The sequence below is a fragment of the Phocoena sinus genome, chromosome 5 (assembly GCF_008692025.1).
Source record: "Phocoena sinus isolate mPhoSin1 chromosome 5, mPhoSin1.pri, whole genome shotgun sequence".
NCBI classification, from domain to species: domain Eukaryota; kingdom Metazoa; phylum Chordata; class Mammalia; order Artiodactyla; family Phocoenidae; genus Phocoena; species Phocoena sinus.
The window spans coordinates 38915212-38936168 of NC_045767.1; the positions used below are offsets into that span (position 1 = coordinate 38915212).

The 20957-nt window shown below is 40.6% G+C and overlaps 1 protein-coding gene across 2 annotated transcripts in view; it reads right to left on the minus strand.

Annotated features, from left to right (window-relative positions):
- The window catches only part of CLNK (cytokine dependent hematopoietic cell linker), a 187962-nt gene extending 169490 nt beyond the window's left edge, over positions 1–18472 (minus strand). Inside the window, exons 1-2 of one of the 2 annotated variants that reach the window (XM_032631759.1) lie at positions 18351–18472; positions 4454–4506 (exon numbers count right to left, since the gene is read on the minus strand). In XM_032631759.1, the coding sequence (XP_032487650.1) occupies positions 4454–4464 (11 nt within the window). In that variant the 5' untranslated portion in view covers positions 4465–4506; positions 18351–18472. Of the gene's footprint in view, positions 1–4453; positions 4507–17728; positions 17778–18350 lie in introns of those variants that run through there. The other variant, XM_032631758.1, reaches the window with a different exon arrangement.
- Between the last annotated feature and the right edge of the window lie 2485 nt (positions 18473–20957).

Sequence of the window (20957 nt, forward strand, 5' to 3'; positions counted from 1 at the left end):
GAGTAGCCAGACAGCATGGCACAGATCCTCATGCAAAATGATTAGCAGACTACTTGGCCTGTAGGCACTACTGGCCTGTAGAACTTTTTCTTCTGTCTACCCTTTCATTCTCATAAGTAGACAACGGATTCAAGTGAGAAAACTATTGTGGGAAAGTATCATTATTTTGCTTAATGATTAACATTGACTTGAAGCTGGCTTTGTTGATGTCAATACAGAGAGGCACTTTCTTACACTTTTTAAACTCACTGTCTCAGAAGGTAGTTGTCTGTTTATCCTAAGACCTATTCAAGAGGAGTATCTAAATGGTAAGGGATTTCTTTGGGGGTGGATGAAAATGTTCAGACATCTGATAAGGGACTTGCATCTATAATACATAAAGAATATAAAAATACAAAAATTGAACGTGGGTGATGGTTGCACGATACTATGAATATACTAAAAACCACTGTATATTTTTAAAAAATGAGAAAGCCTTCATGTGGGAACAATCTGATCAGTCATTTCTGTTCTATTTTTGTATAGAGTCCAATCATCTAAAAACATATTTCCAGAACAGAAATGGGTAGAAAACTTTTGGCGGTAAAATGAACTTGAGTGACTCAAAGTTGAAATAGGCTTTGTAATTGGTTTTAAACACAGTATACATTTCTTAATAAAAATTATGTATGCATGATGGAAAAGGAGTCTCAATTCTATCCCTCAGATCTATTGCTAATGGGGTTACAACCATGTGTGGAAGCTTGAATTCCATACTGTTAATACTCTCTCTTTAGGGACACACTCTACTTTTTTAACCATCAAAACTCTTTCCAAAATAGATGTGAAAGACAAGTTCCCCGAAGCAAGAAAAGAAATAGTAGATTTTGTTAGATAATTTGATTGTACCTGTGTTTCTACGTAATACTAGAATATCACAGAATAATTGTCCTGCATGTGACAGGACACCTAACATCGCATGCTGGGGGCCATAGTGATACAGCCTATTGTAATACTCCTAGAGTATAAAGTTTTAAGTTAAATCTCGGCAATAAAACTGCCTCATAAAACTTTACAGGTAACCACTGAAATGTCCAACACCAAGGTCAAGATAAAATAAACCACTAGGTAAAATACAGATCCACCATTTGCTATCTAAATTCCTTAGGGCTAGGGATTCAGAATATTTTGGATTTTAGAAAGTAATATTGTGCATGCATTGAATACTATGTAATGCCCCCAGTAAGCTCTGGAGCAACACCTGGTCTTTAAAAACATTAATATTTCTGCAGTGAAACATGTGGGTTTTCACACTAAGTGGGATAAATGAAGAACATCCATAACTTCAGCTCATCGTAGGTCAAGTTTTGTCATCAAATTAGTTATGAAAAATTTTCAGTATTTTGAAAACTTTTGACTTTGGAATTATGGCTAAGGGATTGTGAACCTTATTTAAACACTAGACTTAAAACACCTTGCTTTTGAAGAGGACTTACTAATGTGGGACAATGTATATAATATAAAGCAGTATTATTGAATGAAAAACTGAAAACAATATAAGTTTTAAAAGTAGGCTTCCTGGGATTTCAAAATATTACACAAAGATATAGAACAATGGCAAGGAATCGGTAACAAAATAGTGGTTATTTCTGGGTGCTAATAGGGTAATTGGTGATTTTCATTTTCTTCTTGGTACTTTGGTATATTTTCTGAAATTTCTATGGGAACTAGGAATCATTTTAACAGTGAACAGAGTGAGTTTAGTGTTATACCGTCTAAGTATGTTTCAAAGTTGGGGGCTCTGGCTCCCCCATCAGTCCCCAATCCGGGATGTCAGAGGGCATCCCCCTCTTGAGTTCCCAAAGGAGCCTCGCCAGCGAGGGCGTTTCTTACTGGAAAGGCCTAGAAGCCATCACTCTAGTGGTCTCTTCCAGAACACTCAGAACCGCAGCACCACGATTCTTATCTGTTCTGTCCAGAATGATGGAGAGATACTGGAAACCAAGCCCAGGACTCCCGTAACTAGCCCTGAGGGCGTAATGGGCAGTGGGCTGGTCTGGTCAGTCTACTCTAACTCCACCGATATGCTCCAAGGAATGAGGCTTTATGTAGTTTAATTGATTGCTAAGGAAGCTGCGAGTTTGGTTGCAGAGGCCGTTAATGCAGAATAGCTTGCTAATTTCAGAAGCAATTTAGAATCGGGACAGCCAGACTCCATAGCACTTGTGGAGCTTTCCCATCACTTTCAACATAATACTAAACTGCTTTGCTTAATGTATGGCTAATGTTCTTTGAGGGCAGGGACTAGATCTTATTCATCTTTATAATGGAGGTGCCTAGCTCAGTGCTCGGTGCAGTGTATACTATTCAGTAAATGCTTTTGACCCAACTGATACATTTAAAGGGAAATGCATGTGCAAATGCTCGTACTGTGTGTGTGTACCCATACGTGTCTGCATGTGTATAAATATCTAAATCTATTTCTATATCATCCTTTCATTTGTGTTTATTCATCCCTTCTCTGTAAAAGTGCCCAATGGGAGAGAGTAAGGAATTAGCCATAGTTAAAAAGGCCATTTAGAATTTCACTTTATAAAATCAGAATTCTAGGTTATAGAATTGTCAGACATCTTAGACAAGCATTTTGCAAGGCTAACGGCAGGTTAGACTCAGTTGTGCACTAAAAGAATGGCCCACTGTCCAGGTATTCTGACTTCTTTGATCTGGGAAAGTCACTGAAATTGCTGTTGTTTAGACGTTCCTTGATGATTCTAATGTTCAGTCAGATTTAAAATCTACTGCCTTGAATTAACTGGGTTAATGATTTTCACAGAGGAAGGATTGCTCCCCCCAAGATATAGCAAAACAAAAACTTGTGTGTATGTATGGTGTGTGTATGTGTGCGTGTGTGTGTGCGTGTGTGTGTGTGTGTGTGTCTGTGGAGGGGGAGGGAAGCAAATTTCCAATTTACGCCCATGCAACATCTCATACGTAACTGTCTTCTCTGAGTCATATCTTGACGAGTATTGGAGATACTTCGGCAGTGTGCCAGGATGGAGACAGCTCTGGGAACCATTGCTCTACAGTCAGATGCTTCTCAAACTTTAATGTGGCTATTAATCAACTGGCGATCTTGTGAAAGTACAGACTTGGCATCAGCATCCTTAGAGGAGAAAACTACTGTTTATGAAATTATGATGATTTGGTCTGTTTTCTGGTCTATGTATTGGCAGCTTCATATCTGACATGACTCTAAAGCTGAACTCATAAAACTACCCTTTGGGAAGCTTGATGAGAGCAATTGCCAAGGGGCCACAGTCTAGGTGAAAAACAAATCTACCTAGAGTCACGAAAGGAGGATGCCTCTTCTTTATGAAGGAGACAGCAGGCACAGGGTGGAATCACAGAGAGAAACAGAAGCAAGGACTGAAAAGCAGGGATTCATGACCTCAAAGCCAGATGGCAACCTGTAGCAAATATTGCCTAGATTGTCAAAGTAACCCCACTTTGCCCCCAAAGAGGGGTATGAGTCTGATGCTTGGGCTGCTGCTTCTGTTGTCACCCTGGAAAACAAGCACGTGCCTAGGGCCCACCTGTGACACCCAGGCATCACCTGGTTACCCTGGGCCACCCCCAGATTTCCTCTAGGACCGGGGATCCACCCAGAAGCCAGGCTGTCCTCCTCTCCAGGCCAGATCCTACTTCCCAGAGGGAGGGTTAATATCCAGGGTATCAGGTACCTTCCTGAATATTGTACAGCTATAAAATGACAGGGAAAAGCAAGGGATTGACACTAGGTCTGCCTGCCTCTGAAACTCGTGTTTCTCACCCAACTGCTCATTTCACGCAGAGGAGAAAAACAGTGCTACCTTTCCAATTGGCAAAATAAAGCAAATACATAGATGAGTAGATCAATTTTAAAATTTGTGTACCCAACTTTCTCCATTGAAAGGTCCTTTGTTTTCATCATAAGTATCCCTTACAACTTGGAGGCCAGCTATCTTTTTACTATACTCATAAACATCTGGAATGGGATGAAAGTTTTGCTGATTCAGCTACACATTTAGATATCCTAAACCGACCACATTGCCCCCTCTGGGTGTTCCACAAAGAGAAAGTTGGATTCCAGGCTCTCTGCTGCAGGAATAAGTGTGCAAACTGCTCTTCTGTTAGTTCTCATTCCACACCCTGGTGGGAGGTGATGGATGGCATTTCTGGGTGCCCTCCTGGCATTCTGGTCCTGTTTATCTAGTCTCTGCCTAATCCCACATCCCCAGCTGGGCTGGGGGAGAACAAGGGACCTGCCTGCAAAAAGTCGCTGTCAGTGGGACAGCTATTCACTAGACACTCACACATCCTCAAGCCCGGCCTTCCCACGGGGGTACATTGCATCCTTAGTGCTCTTCCAGCAGCTGACTCCGTTTCCCACTACGAGACAGGAGATTCGTGCTCAGGGCAACATCGCGGTACTTACTGCTTGTTCATCTTTCTTGGCACCCAGCAAATGAGAGGGAACTTCAACTCAGCCTGTGGAAACAAAAGCGAGCTCATTACTGGGCCTTACCCATCATGTTTTAATTCTGGTGAACATGCTTCTGTCGCTTCCTGTTAAAATGGGATACAGGTGCCAGCTTAGAGGAAACGACAGAAAGAGAATCAATCCAGGTCGATAATTGGTTTATTTTGGGAATGGGTGGGTGAGGGGACTTTTTCCCTGACATGCTGTCCTCTTTCTGTCAGCATTCATCCCATCTGCCTCAGGGAGCTGAGCAAACCTATCCTGAGCGAGCCTGGTTTTCCCTGGCTTGCAATTGTGTGCGTCCCCTGGGCACCCAAGGCGTGTTAACCCAGGCTCTGCTCTGGGGAGTCCACGTGTGTGTAGCAGAAGGAATGCTTTTCTTTTCAAAGTGTGACTTTGCCATGAAATATTTATTGGAAGTTACATTTATATACCGCTTCACATAGGACACAACATTTTATTTGTGGCTTGTACTCACTTGCGTAGGAGAGATGATTAGCCCCATTTACCATATAAATGAGCAGCAGAGACCCTGGGAGTATTCAATAAGGGCTTCACATCAATAATCGCATTTAATCTACACAGAGAAGCTAGGAGTTATAAAAGATATTACCCACGGGATCAGTTGAGGTTCCAGAAGGAAACAGATGGCACCCTCAAATTGGGTCATATGAGAATAGTTTAATAAAAAGACTGAAGAACCTAGGGGTAAGACGGGAATAAAGACACAGACCTACTAGAGAATGGACTTGAGGATATGGGGAGGGGGAAGGGTAAGCTGTGACAAAGTGAGAGAGTGGCATGGACATATATATATACACTACCAAACCTAAAATAGATGGCTAGGGCTTCCCTGGTGGCTCAGTGGTTGAGAGTCTGCCTGCCGATGCAGGGGACACGGGTTCGGGCCCCGGTCCAGGAAGATCCCACATGCCACGGAGCGGCTGGGCCCGTGAGCCATGGCCGCTGAGCCTGTGCATCCGGAGCCTGTGCTCTGCAACAGGAGAGGCCACAACAGTGAGAGGCCCGCGTGTCGCAAAAAAAAAAAAAAAAAAGATGGCTAGAGGGAAGCAGCCGCATAGCACAGGGAGATAGCTCGGTGCTTTGTGACCACCTAGAGGGGTGGGATAGGGAGGGAAAGAGGGAGACGCAAGAAGGTAGAGATATGGGGATATATGTATATGTATAACTGATTCACTTTGTTATAAAGCAGAAACTAACACACCATTGTAAAGCAATTATACTCCAGTAAAGATGTAAAAAGGAAAAAAAAACAAAAAACAATGTGGGCAGAGTGTAGGGAATCCACAAAGGACAGTGAAGGACCTGAGGGGCCTGTTACCATATCTGAACCTGGAGGCGTCTGGGGAGCCAGTGGTCATATGAACCCAGAAACAGGGCTGGTGGGAAAAGAACTGTGGCTTCTAATTGAGGGACCTGCAGGGAGGGGGCTCTGGAGGGCAGAATAAAGATATGCATCTCAGGCTCCTCCTGCCCTGAATATCTTGCTGCTGCCGTTTCTCATTGGCCAAACTCAACAGGAAGCCAAGGGTGCGGAGCCATTGGCATGGTTTCTATCCATCAGCCTCCTGGGGCTCTCAGCTGAGTGTCGTGGAGTGTGGATCTCACTGTTAAAGAGAATGAGGCTCATGGAGGTTAAATTATGTGCCCAAAATCACCGATCTGCAATAAAAGCCCAGATCCACAGGCCTCAAACATTCCATTTCTTAGCCAGTCACCATATTGCCCATTGAGTTGAGTCACTCCTAGATCATTCTGCCACCCATGTGTCCATCCATTCATCCTTTCATCTCTCCAATCACCATTGACTGAAAACTAACTTTGTTCAAATATTGTGCCCAATAAGAAACATCCCTTTCCCTCCAATCATGCCTAAAACTCAGTTTAAGGTAGATTCTGCATCCCCTATGATGGTTGTTATTAAAGTGCTTTATAAAACATGCAGATAAAACAAAACAAAATGAATCCTAGCTCTGCCTTGGACAGCCAGGGGAATCTTCACGAAGGAGATAATATTTGAGCTGGATCTTGCAGAATATGTCAGCATCTTCTTAGCTTAGAATTAGGGAAGGTGTTCTGGGCCAATGGGGTGCCATTTGCAAAGATGTGAAGATGTTAGAATACATAGTGTGATATAGAGGCTTTGCACAGCTTGGTGGGACCACAGAGGCCAGCAGCTTGGATGTTGGTAGCATGTGGGAAAAAGCTTAGGAAGGTCCACTGGGTTTTTAAAAAATATCTATCTATTTATTTATTTAGGCTGCACTGGGTCTTAGCTGTGGCACGCAGGATCTTCACTGCGGCATGTTTTTAGTTGTGGCATGTGGGATCTTTAGTTGTGGCATGTGGAACCTGGTTCCCCGACCAGGGATCGACACAGTCCCCCTGCATTGGGAGCAAGGAGTCTTACCCACCCGACCACCAGGGAAGTCCCGGTCCCTTGGATTTTGATTGTCAAGGACCATGTATGACAAAGGATGGGATTTGGAATCGAGCCGTGGGATCTTGGACCAGTAACTGCAGGAAAGTTACTAAAGAACTGGGACTAAGCTCCAGGTCCTCAGACATCCTGTGTTCTACCCCACAGCATCTCTCACCATGTGCTTCTAGGTCAATGAATGACACAGGGAAAGGGGAGGCTGCTGTTAGGTACTCATTCACTGACCGTTCTGTATGGATAGGGTGTGGAGTTATCTAGTTCATGGCCTCCTTGTACGTTGTCTTGTCCATGGGGTGAGGAAGAGGACTTCATCAATGTAATACAAACAATGGACATCAAATACCGGAAGAGTCCTGGACTGAAAGTTGAGGGACTCTGTTTGGTTCCAGTGCTGTCATTAACCAGCACTGGACCTTGTAGGAGCAGCTGGCATCTCCTCATTTATAAATGGTAATGTCCATATGATCCTTTTCTGGTATTATTTTAAGTGTGAAATAAGCTGGTACCTCTGAAAATACCTTACAAACTATAAACATTATGGAAATACAGATATACAATTCCTTGCATAACAAAGTTTGCAAGTCGTTTTAACATTGGTCATGTTATATTTGGGTATCTCGTGTTATTGACATTGATTTGTGGATATTACTGTTTAGAGGAATGAGATGACTTGATTATAGTCATACAGGTCAATTTGCAACCCCTTCCTGACTTTGGGAGCATTTATGACTTTAAATGTCTTACATATATAGTCTCTTCATTCCTTTCAGTGCATTGACCAGCAGGGCTAAAGTTGTGTTGAAATGAGATCAAATAAGTAGATCTTTATAGAGGGCTCCCCATGTGCCTGGTTCTTGGCTAGCGCTTATGTACAGAGTGAAGGAATCACAAGGTACAGGACAGTTTCCTCGAAGGCTTGCTGCCTTGGATCAGTAAGAAGTACTGGCCACAGGGAGGTCGGGGAAGCTGCTTTCCAACCCTGCTCTGGCCATCCACGGTGTAGCCTTGAACAAAGCATTTGGAATGTTCTGGGCCTCATTTTTTTTTTTTTTCACCTGAATAATGAACAGGTTGGGCCCAATAGGTTTCTTCCAGCTCAAAGATTCCTCAAAAAAGTTCCATTTAAAAACTACAATCCCTTCCTACTTGGTGATAGAAAATGGCTTTAAAAAGTTGGAAGTAGGTTATTATGTTTCTCACATTTTATTTTCTTCTCTAATAGAGCTCCTTGCAGAGCAAAGTTGCAGAAAGACTTTGACAAAGTGTGAACACCTAGGGCATCAGCGATATTCAGGGAAGACACTGGGGAAGGAATTCTTAGCTTTTGCTTTATATCTAAACCTTTGTAAATTATTCAATCTGCAACATCAGTGTTTATTAGGTTTGTATTTTAAAATCTTAATAAAAGTTCAAGGAGATATTTTACTAGCAGCTTTTGAGAGATGTGAGCAATCTATTGTACAAAAATAATGTTAAAATGTCATGAAGCGAGTCCAACTTTGCTGGCATTTGAAAAGCAAAATTTGGGGACTTAGTGACCCATATCAGAAGATGAGTCAGCCAAATGGTGTCATCAGCACGACAGAATGGATAGCACTCCACAAGGTGAAGAGCTCTTTGATCTACTCAGAATGTCTAAGTCCTGTCTGAGAATGCTACCATCTTATCTGATCTCAGTCACTTTGTAAAGGATGTGGTGAGAACGGGATGTGGTGAGTCAGACAGAATTTCATGCCCATAGGCTTTACAAACGTAACATATTATAGAAAAGATAAGACCCGTCCCTTCCTGACATGCGTATTTAAAAAAACAAATGGAATGAACATTGAACACCGACTATGTGTCCTCAGCTTCTATCACAGTAACCCGATATGATCTGTATTATCATCCTTATTTTATACAAAACCAAACTGAACATTCACAGGTGGTAGGTAGCCTGCTCTACAAGTTGGTACTGCAAACCATTGGCCTTGAAATGTTTCAGTTACATGTTGAGATGCCTATCTACCTGCTCTGAGCCTCAGTTTGCTTCTCTTTAAAATGGGTGTAACTCAGCAGCCATCTGTAGGGCTCTTGTTAGGATTACATGAGAACATAAGGTATCTAAACGTAGAGAAATGGTAATTCACATTAACTTAAACTTTTAAGGTTAATTAAATGCCCTATATCACTTTTGGGCTTTAGTCTCCAGAAATCAGAAGTGCTTACCTGTAGTTCATGACCACCAGGTGAGGGAAGCATGGATCCTCATACTTATCAGAATGACCTGGGAAACTTTAAAAAATATTGATGGCTCCAAAAGTTTGAGTCAGTTCTTCTGGGCTAGAGCTCAGGTATTGGTATGTTAAAAATGCCTCAGGTATTTTAACGGGCAGTGAGGCAGAGGAAGTGGATATAAGAACGTCAGGCCACTCATTTCCGTCTGCACCCGCCACTCACCGACACTTCTTACCCTTATGGAAAATACCAGATAACCACACTTCCATTCTCCTTGCAGTCCTAAGCTCATCCTAAATGGAAATACAGGAACTGCCACCGCTCATTAAGAATTCTCCATACATTTAGAGCTATTTCTGAGTTAATTTTCAGTGAAATGTTGAAAGGAAATCTACCACATCCCAAAATTTATGACACAGGTGAGAGTGGGAAAAGCCACCAGACAGCAATTTCTCAAATGTCTCAAAGACAGCAATCAAAGCTTCAAGTAACCCTGACCCCTACTTGGGGCATGATAATGGGAGGTAGGGGGAAGGACTTCCAGGCTGAGGAGTCCCCCAGGCCTGCAGGTCTTTCTCCAGGAAGCTTCAGGATCTAGAGATGATCTGAGATAAAAGAGCATCATTAGATGCCTGCCTTTCTTGCCTTCACTCAGGGACCTCGAGAGGCTGTGGTGCCCCAGAAATGGGGAAATCTCATTGTGTTTTGCACATTCATTTTCTATAGGAACAGAGGCATTGATTTCAGGTTCTCTTCCTAGTTAGCCACGGAAATAAAGCCAAAGCACGGCTCTTGCTGTCAAAGAGAAGTGACGCTCAGGTGCCATCGGTCAGTCACAGCAGGGCACTTATTACAAATGATACTAACATGTCCAGAGTTGGCTCTGCCCTAGGGATTCTGCCTGCATCCTGCCTGCACCAAGAAACTGCACCGTGCCTGCAAGGTCCCACGGTAGGGAAGCGACTGGGTAAGAAGAGACCCTGGGCCCTCGAGGAGTCCACAAAAGGAGGCCACCTTTTTTCATAATGCCTATTTACTTCTCCAACAAGGGAAAATACTGACTGTGTTAAAAGGTAGAAGCCAATGCAGATCTAATCATAAATACCAAGCTGAGCACTAAAATTGCTTGAATGTACACCAGGCTTCAAAGCCTAAGCAAAAGAGCTGGAATATGCTCATAATTAATTTTGCCATAGAAATCTATGGTTTGATTTCAAGAATAGAGTTCCCATGGGGTTTCTAGGCCCCTAGGCTTCTGGAGCTCCTTGGAGGTCCAAAATGAACCCCAGTTTGAGAAACACAGTTCCATCCTATGTTGCCTCCCTATAAGGCTCTTTCACTCCCCTCCAGGTATAAAGAGGGTCATGTCAAAGACAGGTGCACAACATGGCTAAGGTCCTGAGAGTAAAGGAGTTCCTGCCCTAATCATCCATTTTGGCCAAATAATCCCACCATTTTGGAGATGATGATCCCAATAATTAGCTCATTTTGTAGGTTGAAGAGCATTTGGTAAAGGCCATGGATTTAATGGTTAAAACACATCAATATTTCAGAAAACTGAAATAAAGGAAACAGGATTCTACAGCCTGGGAGCATGCTTAAGACCTCCAAAGAATGTACATTAAATATGGGCATTAAAACAGAATGGCTGTTTCTGAGCCCATAACCCACCTGGGGTCTCAGTGGATGTGTTAGGAAAGAAAGACTTTTTTAAATAAATAAATTGGATTTGGGGGAGGATCTTAATCCAAAAATAATTAATACCCCTATGGTATCATAAACAGTTTAAACAATTGGAAACAAATAAAGCAAAAATCATATTTCCTTGTTATCCTGGAGAACTGTTCTCCACAGGGACTTCACCCATGCTACCAAACTGAGCTTGCAAAGAGACATTTTTATCATAAATATTTCTGCTGCATTTCAACCTGATCTGAAATTAATATTTCATGAGGGGAAAACAATGCTTTTTATAGTAAGGACATTTTTTTTTGCTCTCAAACATTTCTCACTTATTCCTCGAAGATGAAGCCTATAAAAATACTGGCCTCTGTTTATTGCAAAGTTTAAGAAACATCATTCTAATAATGACAATGTACCTAAATAGATATAGGAAATGACCAGAAGCAAACTAAGAATTGTTGAAGAAGATATTAGAATCAGTCATAAAGCCAAGACGTAGTTGTGCAGCTAAACCTGGGTCAAGGCTGGAGGAGAGGGTCTAAATTAAAGGTTGATGCTTTTCCCCATGAAAACAAGAAAACAAGAAAAGAAATTAATATAAAATACATGCAACATACATCTGATTCCCTGCACAATCACACCTAACATATGAACAGTGGCGGTTGTCATTTGGAGTTGAGGGAGGGTGTGAAATGTGTATATTTTGGGAAGAGGGCCAGGAAGTGTGTGTGTGTGCGTGTGAGTGCACACGCACACCTGGTGCACGAATTTTGAGCAAACATGTTGAAACCAAGATTTCTCAGATGCAGATATTTATTAATTTGGTCACAACTGTATGTAATTTTCCTCTATTTTCTTATCACAAATTAGAAAGTTACATTTTAGAGATACTCATACTTAGAGAAAGATATATGCTGATTGGATTTCTAATTCTATATCCTGGTCAGACCAATCAGCTAAACTTAATTAAATATAACATTTAATTTTATTGCATTTCCAATGAATGGAGGCATTTGAAGTCAAATGGATTGTTATTACAGATTTTTCTTGAGGGATATGGGAGATTTCTTTCCTAGTTTTTCTGCTATTAAGTATGGGCATATATTAAGAAAAAGGTTTTGCAACTGTCTTGGTAACAAGTAACTTCCCTTAAATATCTCAAGGCATTTTCATGTGCATCCATTTTTTATTTTAAATGATTTTGAAAACACCCTTAATGAACTGATGCAACCTATCGTTTCGGAATTTATCACTCTTGGTGCTTTTGTTTTCAAAAGCCATCTCCTTTTCTCTTCTGCAGAAAGGGTTGCCTTCTTTCAGTAGTAAGATTTTTTTCTTTTCCGTCTTCCCCCTATTTTGTAGTAAATAGCTTCTTTCTTTATCATCTCTTTTCTTCATTCACTCATTTTGTTTTCATGTATGCCTTTCTTCCCTCTGTCCTCCCTTCCTTCTTCCTTAATTTCCTCTTCCTTTCCCCCATCCTTTCTCTTTCTGCTCTCTTATCATTAAAGTTATTTAACTGTTCAATAAAATGAAGCTGTAGGAAAATAAAATGTAGATTACCAAGAGCCTAGTTTGATGTTTTCTTATTTTTTTCAAAATTTAACTGTTTACCTTGCCCCTTTTTTCATTTAGCTCTCATAAATGGTGATTAGGGGCAGGTACTGCCAGGCCTAGATTAATCAGAATATCCCCAACTGTGATGAATTCTCCATTGATTGATTAATGCATTGGGGCAGAACTGAAGGCAAATTTTAGAGAAAAGAAAGATATAAGAAAATAAACTGAGATTCAGGGATGGATCTATCTATTTATCTATCAATCACAACTTACAGGCCAGCCTACTTCCCATGAATATCTCAAGTCCAAAGGTGGAAGCACCATCATTCTTTAAGCAGTCATTTACAAGACACCTGCTGTATGCTAACCATTTCTGAGGAACTGTTTCACCATAAGAAGGACTTCAAAGAAGTTTGAGGGAAACTTAAAAATCCAAAGAAGAGGCATGAAAAGCCAGGACTAAGAGTAATATAATTTAATAATAATAATGATGATGATGGTGACGACACCATTTACTGAATGCCAGAACCCTATGTAGGACATCCTGTTTAATTTATATTCCATTGTAAGGCAACAATCCAAGTGACCCAGATTTTTCAATATTGAACAATTCTGTCATTTTTTTCAGGGAGAGGCCTCTTGAGCCAAATCTGTCAAGCGAACAAATGCACAATATGGATTAAGATGAGATCATCACTTACTTTGTAACTTCAATGCATTTAGAACCTAACTTCTGAGCTGAACTTCCTCCATGTAATTAATGCTTTCTTTGTCCCTTCTTCTATTCAGGATCACTCCCCTAGCCAGATGTGAGGCAGGTCTCTAAGCCCAGGTACGTTGAGTTGTACAGTGAATTGTACAACTTGAGCCTCATTTTTTTCTAATCAGAAAAGTGGGGATATAAATCCTCATGCTCCTTTGCTCAAAGGATGATTCTGAAGACCAAATGAGATCATGGAAGTGAAAGTATTTTGTAAATTATAAACTGTTAGACAAGTCTAGTTCAACAGATAATTATTGAGTAAATTCTATGCATCAGTGCCATGAAGGATGCAGGATATGTAATTGGCGAGGAAAGTATTCTAAAGGAATTTCAGAGGAGTAATACATTTTGAGAGTTGGAAGATACTACCAAGGCTTTGATAAATGGCTGATTAAAATAAATGCAAAAATGATGAGATTAACTTTCTGTAGAAATCACCTCAAAATAGGACTTCTTTAGATCAAAATCCTTAAGAAGAGACAAACCCCCAAAGATTCTAATGACGGTTCATCTGAATATAAAATAAACTCATGATAACTGTGCTAAAAGTGATTAATATAGCCACCATCATTTACTTTGCACTTAATAATTGCTAGACACTATAATATGCACTATGCTGCTTACATACTGCATCTCACTTATCACCACAAATTCAGAAGGTAGGTATTGCAATTCCAGTTTATAAATGATAACCTAAAGTTCTGAGAAGTTAAATAACTTGTCTAAAATCATCCTGCCGGCAAGTAACAGTCTGAATTCAAACCCAGGTTATCTATTTCTCAAAGGATGGATGTGGTGGTTTAGTAGAGAGAGCTTGGGAACAGAAGTAGGAGTTTGGGATAAGGAGAGTGTGGAGGTGTTCTCTGGGAAGTACCAGAGAGATGGAGCTGCTCAGGAGCTCCCTGGACTTGCCCAGGAGTAAGAGTGTCCTGCTCTGTGAATATTCATAAGCAGACTGGCTCCCAGGTGCCTATCAAGGCATCAGATCATCAGTAGCTGGGCAAATCCAGCTATTGCACTGACGGCTCTGACTTGGCTCTCACCTTCTGACAGGCATTTGATATCCTCTGTAGATTTGCCTCCTGGGAGGGAACTTACAACTAAAATATACTTTATTTTATTTTTTATTGAAGTATAGTTGTTTTACAATGTCTTATTAGTTATCTATTTTATATACGGTAAAATAGATAACTAACAAGGACCTACTGTATAGCACAGGGAACTGTACTGATAATAATCTATAAGGGAAAAGAATCTGAAAAAGAACATATATACATATATATGTATATATGTGTGTGTGTATGTATGCATATGTGTGTATATAGTAGGTCCTTATTAGTTACCTATTTCATATGCAGTAGTGTGTATATGTTAATCCCAACCTCCTAATCTATCTCTCCCCCCTTTCCTTTTTGGTAACCATGTTTATTTTCTATGTCTGTGAGTCTCTTTCTGTTTTGTAAATTAGTTCATTTGTATCTTTTTTTTATATCCCACATATAAGTGACATCATATGATATTTGTCTTTCTCTGTCTGGCTTACTTCACTTAGTATGGTAATATCTAGGTCCATCCATGTTTCTGCAAATGGGCTTATTTCAATCATTTTTATGGCTGAGTAGTATTCCATTATATATATATATATATATATATATATATATATATATATATATATATATACACACACACACACACACACACACATACACACACCACATCTTTATCCATTTATGTGTCAATAGACATTTAGGTTGCTTCCTTTAACACTTGAATGAAGTCACAGAACATGGATGTATACGCCAGAATACCAGAGTGAGACAATGTCCTGAAGTCCCATGAACTCTGAGTTCCCTGCATAAAATTAGTCTTCTGAATCTGCAAAGTTGATGATGAAATGCAGATCCTGGGGGACTCCAAAAAAGCTCAACACTCTCAGAGGCTGGGCTTGGGCTACTAGCCATGCTTCATCTTTATCTCATGCTAAATTCAACAGAGAAGGCACCACAATTAAGGGCTGTGCCCTCATGCACATGGATATTGAACTTCCATGTTATGCCCAGAACTTTTGGTTCATCGCATTTTGTAGGGCAAACAGCTATGCACAGAGCCATTTAAACATGGTAGAATTCTAATTCCCATGCTTAGGTGTTTGGGAAACAATGTTTCAGTTAACATCACCAATGAAATACAAAAAACAAAACTCACATACACATTTTACTATTGCTTATGGTATATCTGGGAGTCCTAAAATGCTTTTGGTTAGTTGAAAGGAAAGTGATGCTGTGATCATGATTCTGAATACATCCAGCAGGGCATTGATGACGTTCAGTGCAAAGAGCAGGGGCTTGGGATTTCCATAGACCTGGCTTCTCATTCCGGTGTGAAATCGACAATGTATGGAGTTTCTCTGAACCTTGGTATCCTGTTTTATAGAGTAAGAATAAGTATATCTATTAAAAAATGAGAAAGAGTGAGTATGCACCATCCAGTGCATAGCAGGCACTCAAATGGTCATTGCTATTTGGAGAGCATGATTAAAATTAAGTTGAATAAACATGGTGATGATTCCCAAAGTATCCTGTCCACAAAAGTAACAAAAAGAAACAAAAATCACAAAAAATTTCTATGATCGCTGTTTCCCACAAGTCTGTTTTTCATGATTATTTTTCTTTACTAAGCTAGTCATATCTAACCTTTATAACCTGATGTTTCTCAGTCTTATTGATAACTTACTTCCCCAAATCACTGAAAATTATGTTTAATCTGTTAAAAATCTTAAATATAATTAGATTCAATTAATTATCTCTGTTTAGTAATTCACCCCTTTTGACCATTCTCTCTTTCTCATGCTAGGACGGGTAGGCACGGCTTGGAGCAACTGTACAGAGCTCAGGTCTTGGTGGACCTTGGCAACTACCTGCGAAGGTGAATCTCACTGTTTTATGCGATGGTATTCATAAAAAGATACTGCCAGATCTAGCTCAGCTACTTGCTGTGACCGTGGCAACAACACTGTACAGCTGCCATTTATCCATTTCCTGAATGTTTCCTCTGTGTCAGACACAATACATACATTCACTTTCATCCCCATAGCAATCCATAGCATGTATTAATCCACCCAGTTTCAAACTACAAAATACCAACCAAAGCTAACCAAAGCTCAGAGAGGTTAAGCCACTTACCCCCAAACAATAATGAAGTCATACACCACATTCATATTCACTTTTGACTGATCTCAAAGCTTTCTCTCCATATCACCATACTGTCCATCCTCATCAACTTTTTGAGCCTCAGTTTCAACATCTAATATTGCCCTGCCTACTTCATTAAGTTAAGATCATTAAATTTAAAAAAAGTGTCCAAAGACTCTGTCAATTCTACAAGGCTATGTAACTGTGTTATATTACTATTCTCTAATGAGATTATTAAAATAAAATATTCATAAATTTATCTGTATTAATAAATTCCATGCTAATTGTGAGCATGTTTTAGGAAGAAGGCCAGAGCTAATGTAGGGTGAGGAAAGGAAAGTAATGGAGAAAGGGCCAACATTTATTGAGCACATACTAAGTATTAAATATATACCATATGTCATTTAATATAGATATTATATTATTGAGGCTAAAGAGTTGTCAATACAAGTGATATAATCTTGCTCCATTATGAAGATGCAGGAATTGAGGATTTCAAGGAATAAGGTAGCATATATGGTCAAGCTACAGAGTTTGGATCCTAATCAATGTAGTCAGATGTTAAATCCTACTGTCTTTCCAAGACAACACCTGACTCATGGCAAAGTGAGCTAGAGATGGGGTCCTAGGTATAAAGCCAGGGGTGACCAGATGGTACAGAAAACCATAAGCTTTGGTTTTAGAATGGTCTTATTCATAGAATCATCTGAGAGGGCTCCTTGGAGAAAAGAAAAAATAATGTCACCACTAGGAGGGCTGGTGTCAAAGATGCCAGGAATGGACTCAAGGTGAATTCTGTGAAGCTGCAAAGGAACAGTGGCCACCGTTCATATTAGTGAGAACCAGGTGCAAATCAGTGTAGTTTTGAATTCTGTTACTGATATTAGTGATTGGACAACCTTGAACATTAACTTGGACCACTCAAGTTCTTCTTCTGTAAACAGGGAAAACAATATCTAAGTCTCAAGTTTGGGTATAAGGGTTAAATGAGCTCATGCCTATAGACTGGTTGGCAAGAGACATAGTTAAATAAACACCAGTTGCCCTTCTTGCTTCTCTAGGGAAAGTTTTATCTTAAGTTTCTCAGAGGATTTCTGAAGCTTTGTCGTTTCTCTGCTGACCTCCAGTTTGTCTGACTTACAATTGATTTCCTGATTTTTGAAATGACTATTCCCTGTGGTTTGGGTGGCCCTTGGGAATCCAAAGGAACAACATCGTTGAGGGAGATAATTAGATAAGTAACATTGGTACATTGTAATAAAATCAGTACTGATAAAGTTCAGCTACATCAGTATCTTTTAAAGTATAGATACTTGGATGACACTTATTCTCTTTTCTGTCTTATTCCAGCTTACTATTTGTTTGTTCTCTCTGAGAAGAAGAGGCATCTAGAAGAGATACCTCCTGGTACCCCTGGAGGGTAGGTATTTCACCCCAACTTCACTCTCCTGCTTGGGTTCCTCATCCCTGCAGAGGGAAAATGGTTAGTATGATTAAAAAGTCCACACTCCTCCAGACCAACACAGAAAGAAAACCATCTCAATTTAGAACATTTAAAAAATATACACCCACAGAGGCTCCAGGAGTTAACTTCTACTTTCAATAGCCCACTTTGGATAGAGGCTGCCTTTCTAGATGGCTGTCGTAATGAAGGTCAGCCAAGAAAGCCAGTGACTAGCCTGGTCTTCAGATTTTAGTAGCCAACAGTTAGGGGGTTCAAGCTCCAGGAAGGGAAGATTGAAAACGTTTCATCTTTCAATTTTTATGGGTCGGTATCTTGGTTCCTTCTTCCAGCAGAGGAAGGAATCTTTAAAAACTGATTAAGGGAGCTGGCTTTCGTTATGTCCGTCAGATGCTTTATAGAAGGCCCAGCATTCCATGTTAGAAAAACCTTTTATTCTTGACCTCAGCTCTTTCTTAATGATCCTCTATGACAGTGAGATGACCACTCAGATGAGGCTGGCCTACGTAGTTTACCTGAACAGCGTGGGGATCGCAAACGGCCTTGTGCTGAGATGTCCCTTGCGTCGGGGGTCCGTGGCAGCATCACAGAGAAGTCCAGCAGCCGGTGATCCAAGAGGCAGGGGGTTAAAATATTCTCAGTGGTAAGCAGTGTCCTTTAGCAGAAAGCTCCTCCTAGGTCCGTTTTAGGTTTGGTTTCCTGTGAAATGCAGCCACAGAACTTGGTTGGTGTGACCTGTGTAAGGGAGGGACTTCCTCTTCTTGAGTTCAAGTGCAATGAACAAAACTACAGGAGGCTGAGGTCTCCCAACCCAAAGAGTGTCCTTAAAGACACCCAATATCCTCACATGGCACTTCGACATTACCAGAACGTCCTGAAGCTTTGCTGAGCAACATGAAGGCATAGGGATTTTGTTTATCTTGTTTCACATACACATGAAACACTGATTATCTTGTGACTTGATGTTGCCAATGGCTTTCTGAGACCCCCCCCGCCCCCCACCACAAGTCACATGGACCAAATCCCTCATGTGTGATGGAGAGAACTTGGGGTTTGGGATAAGAAATGCCTGGCTCTTCTTCTTGCTGTACTACACATCAGTTATGTGATCTTGAGCAAATTGCAGTTTATTTCTCAACTAGTGTCCCTGCCTATGATTGAGGGATAGTAATATTTCTATTTTAGAGAGATTCCAAGAAATGAACAAAATGATGTTCATTTGTTCAATAAATACAAGGAGCAAGGTTTGGGGCACATATTAGGTGCTCAGTATATTTTAATTTTGCTCCACCTTAATCCTGGTTCATTTAAACTGACAGCAAGTCCTTGTCAAGTGCCTGCTGTTCTCTTGGTGCTTGCCACGTGATACTCTAGTTTTATACAAATTAATGTTTTATATGAAATGATGTTGAACTCCAACATTATTTCAGATATACTCAAAGGCAGAAGTTTATATTTTCTTGGATATATAACTCTGATTTTGACTTATCATATGTTCCGAAGGTAACACTAAAATAAGTACTCATTAAATGTTACTTATATGCCAGGTACTGTGCTGGGCAACTTAAAGGCATTATTCTACTAAATCTTCCTGATAATTAGGTGAGGAAAATATGTTTAAATCCCTTTTGTAATTGTGAACGGTGAAGCCTAGAGAGATTCCATAATTTACCCACTTTATCAATTAGCTTTTGCTGCATAAGGGGTTTAAAGCAATAACCATCTTATTTAGTTCGCTATTGTGTGTGGTCGGTAATTTGATCTGGGCCTGTGTTAGTTTCCTGGGGCTGTGATAACAAAGTTTCACAAGGTGGGTGACTAAAACAACGGAAATGTGTTGTCACGCAGCTTTGGAGGATAAAGTCTGAATTGAGGTGTTGGCAGCGTTGGTTCCTCCTGAGGGCCGTGAGGGAAGGATAAATGGCGGTCTTCATCTTTACACAGCATTTTCCCATGTCTGTGTCCACATTTTTCCTTTTTTTTTTGGCTGCACCGGTGCAGAATATGTGATCTTAGTTCCCGGACCAGGGATGGAATCCGTGCCCCCTGCATTGGAAGCGCAGAGTCTTAACAGCTGCACCACTAGGGAAGGCTCACATTTTTCCTTCTTTTAAGCACACTAGTCACGTGGAATTAGGGCTTTTCCTAATGACCTCATTTTAACTTGATTACCTCTTTAAAGACCTTGTCTCCAAGTAAGGTCATATCTGAGGTGTTGGAGGTTAAGACTTTAATATATGAATTTTGGGGGCGGGGACACAAGTCAACCCCAGAGCAAATTTGATTTATAGTTTTGTTTGAGAAACTGATTTCTGATGAATAACCATTCTATGTGAAAGGTTTAATTCTTAATTGACTTCCTCTCTCTAAAGCCAAGACAATGTGTTGGAGGAGAAAAAAAAAGAAAGATAGCAAAGTCTGACCTAACCTTACCACTGTCCTATTATTCTTGCTCTCGTTTTCTTTTGAATTTTTTTGAATAAAATAAATTTAGGTGATAAATAAATTTGCAGGTCCTGGATAAGCATCCCGATATTCTGTGGTGCTGGGTTTCTTCCTTTCAGTCAGTGGTGACTGCCAACCAAGTTCAGGCTCCTGTCACACAGCTGGTTTCAGGGTGGTGTCAAGCCTGGAGTTGCACTGTGCCACTTACACAAACATGCCGGAAACACAAGAGGTTGTCCACCACCATCATGGTAGGTGTGTTATTTTATAAACTCCTGGTTGAAGGTACTGTCTCCTGCAATGGATCAAAATCTCTGTATTTTTTACTAATTGTATGGGAGCTCCTGTGTTGAAACCTGGGTTAATTGGCTCCAGCATTTCTGATTTATTATAGCTTAGCACCTGTTTATGTGGGTGCCTTGAGCAGTCTGACTGCAGCCCTCTGAGAGGGGCTCACCTCAAGTTAATTGCCTTTCCCTTCTGGACACACCCTATGAGCCCCCCATGTAGCTGTGTTCACCCTTTTGCATCACTGTGGCATTTTTGGAAGGGGAAGAACCTTAGCTGAACTTAAGTCTTGTCCCCTGCTGGATTTCAGGCATGCTCCCTTTCACCTGGGTCTGTTTTACCGTTGGACAATTTCCTGGCTGCTAAGAAGTAGCTTCCTGGGGAAAAAT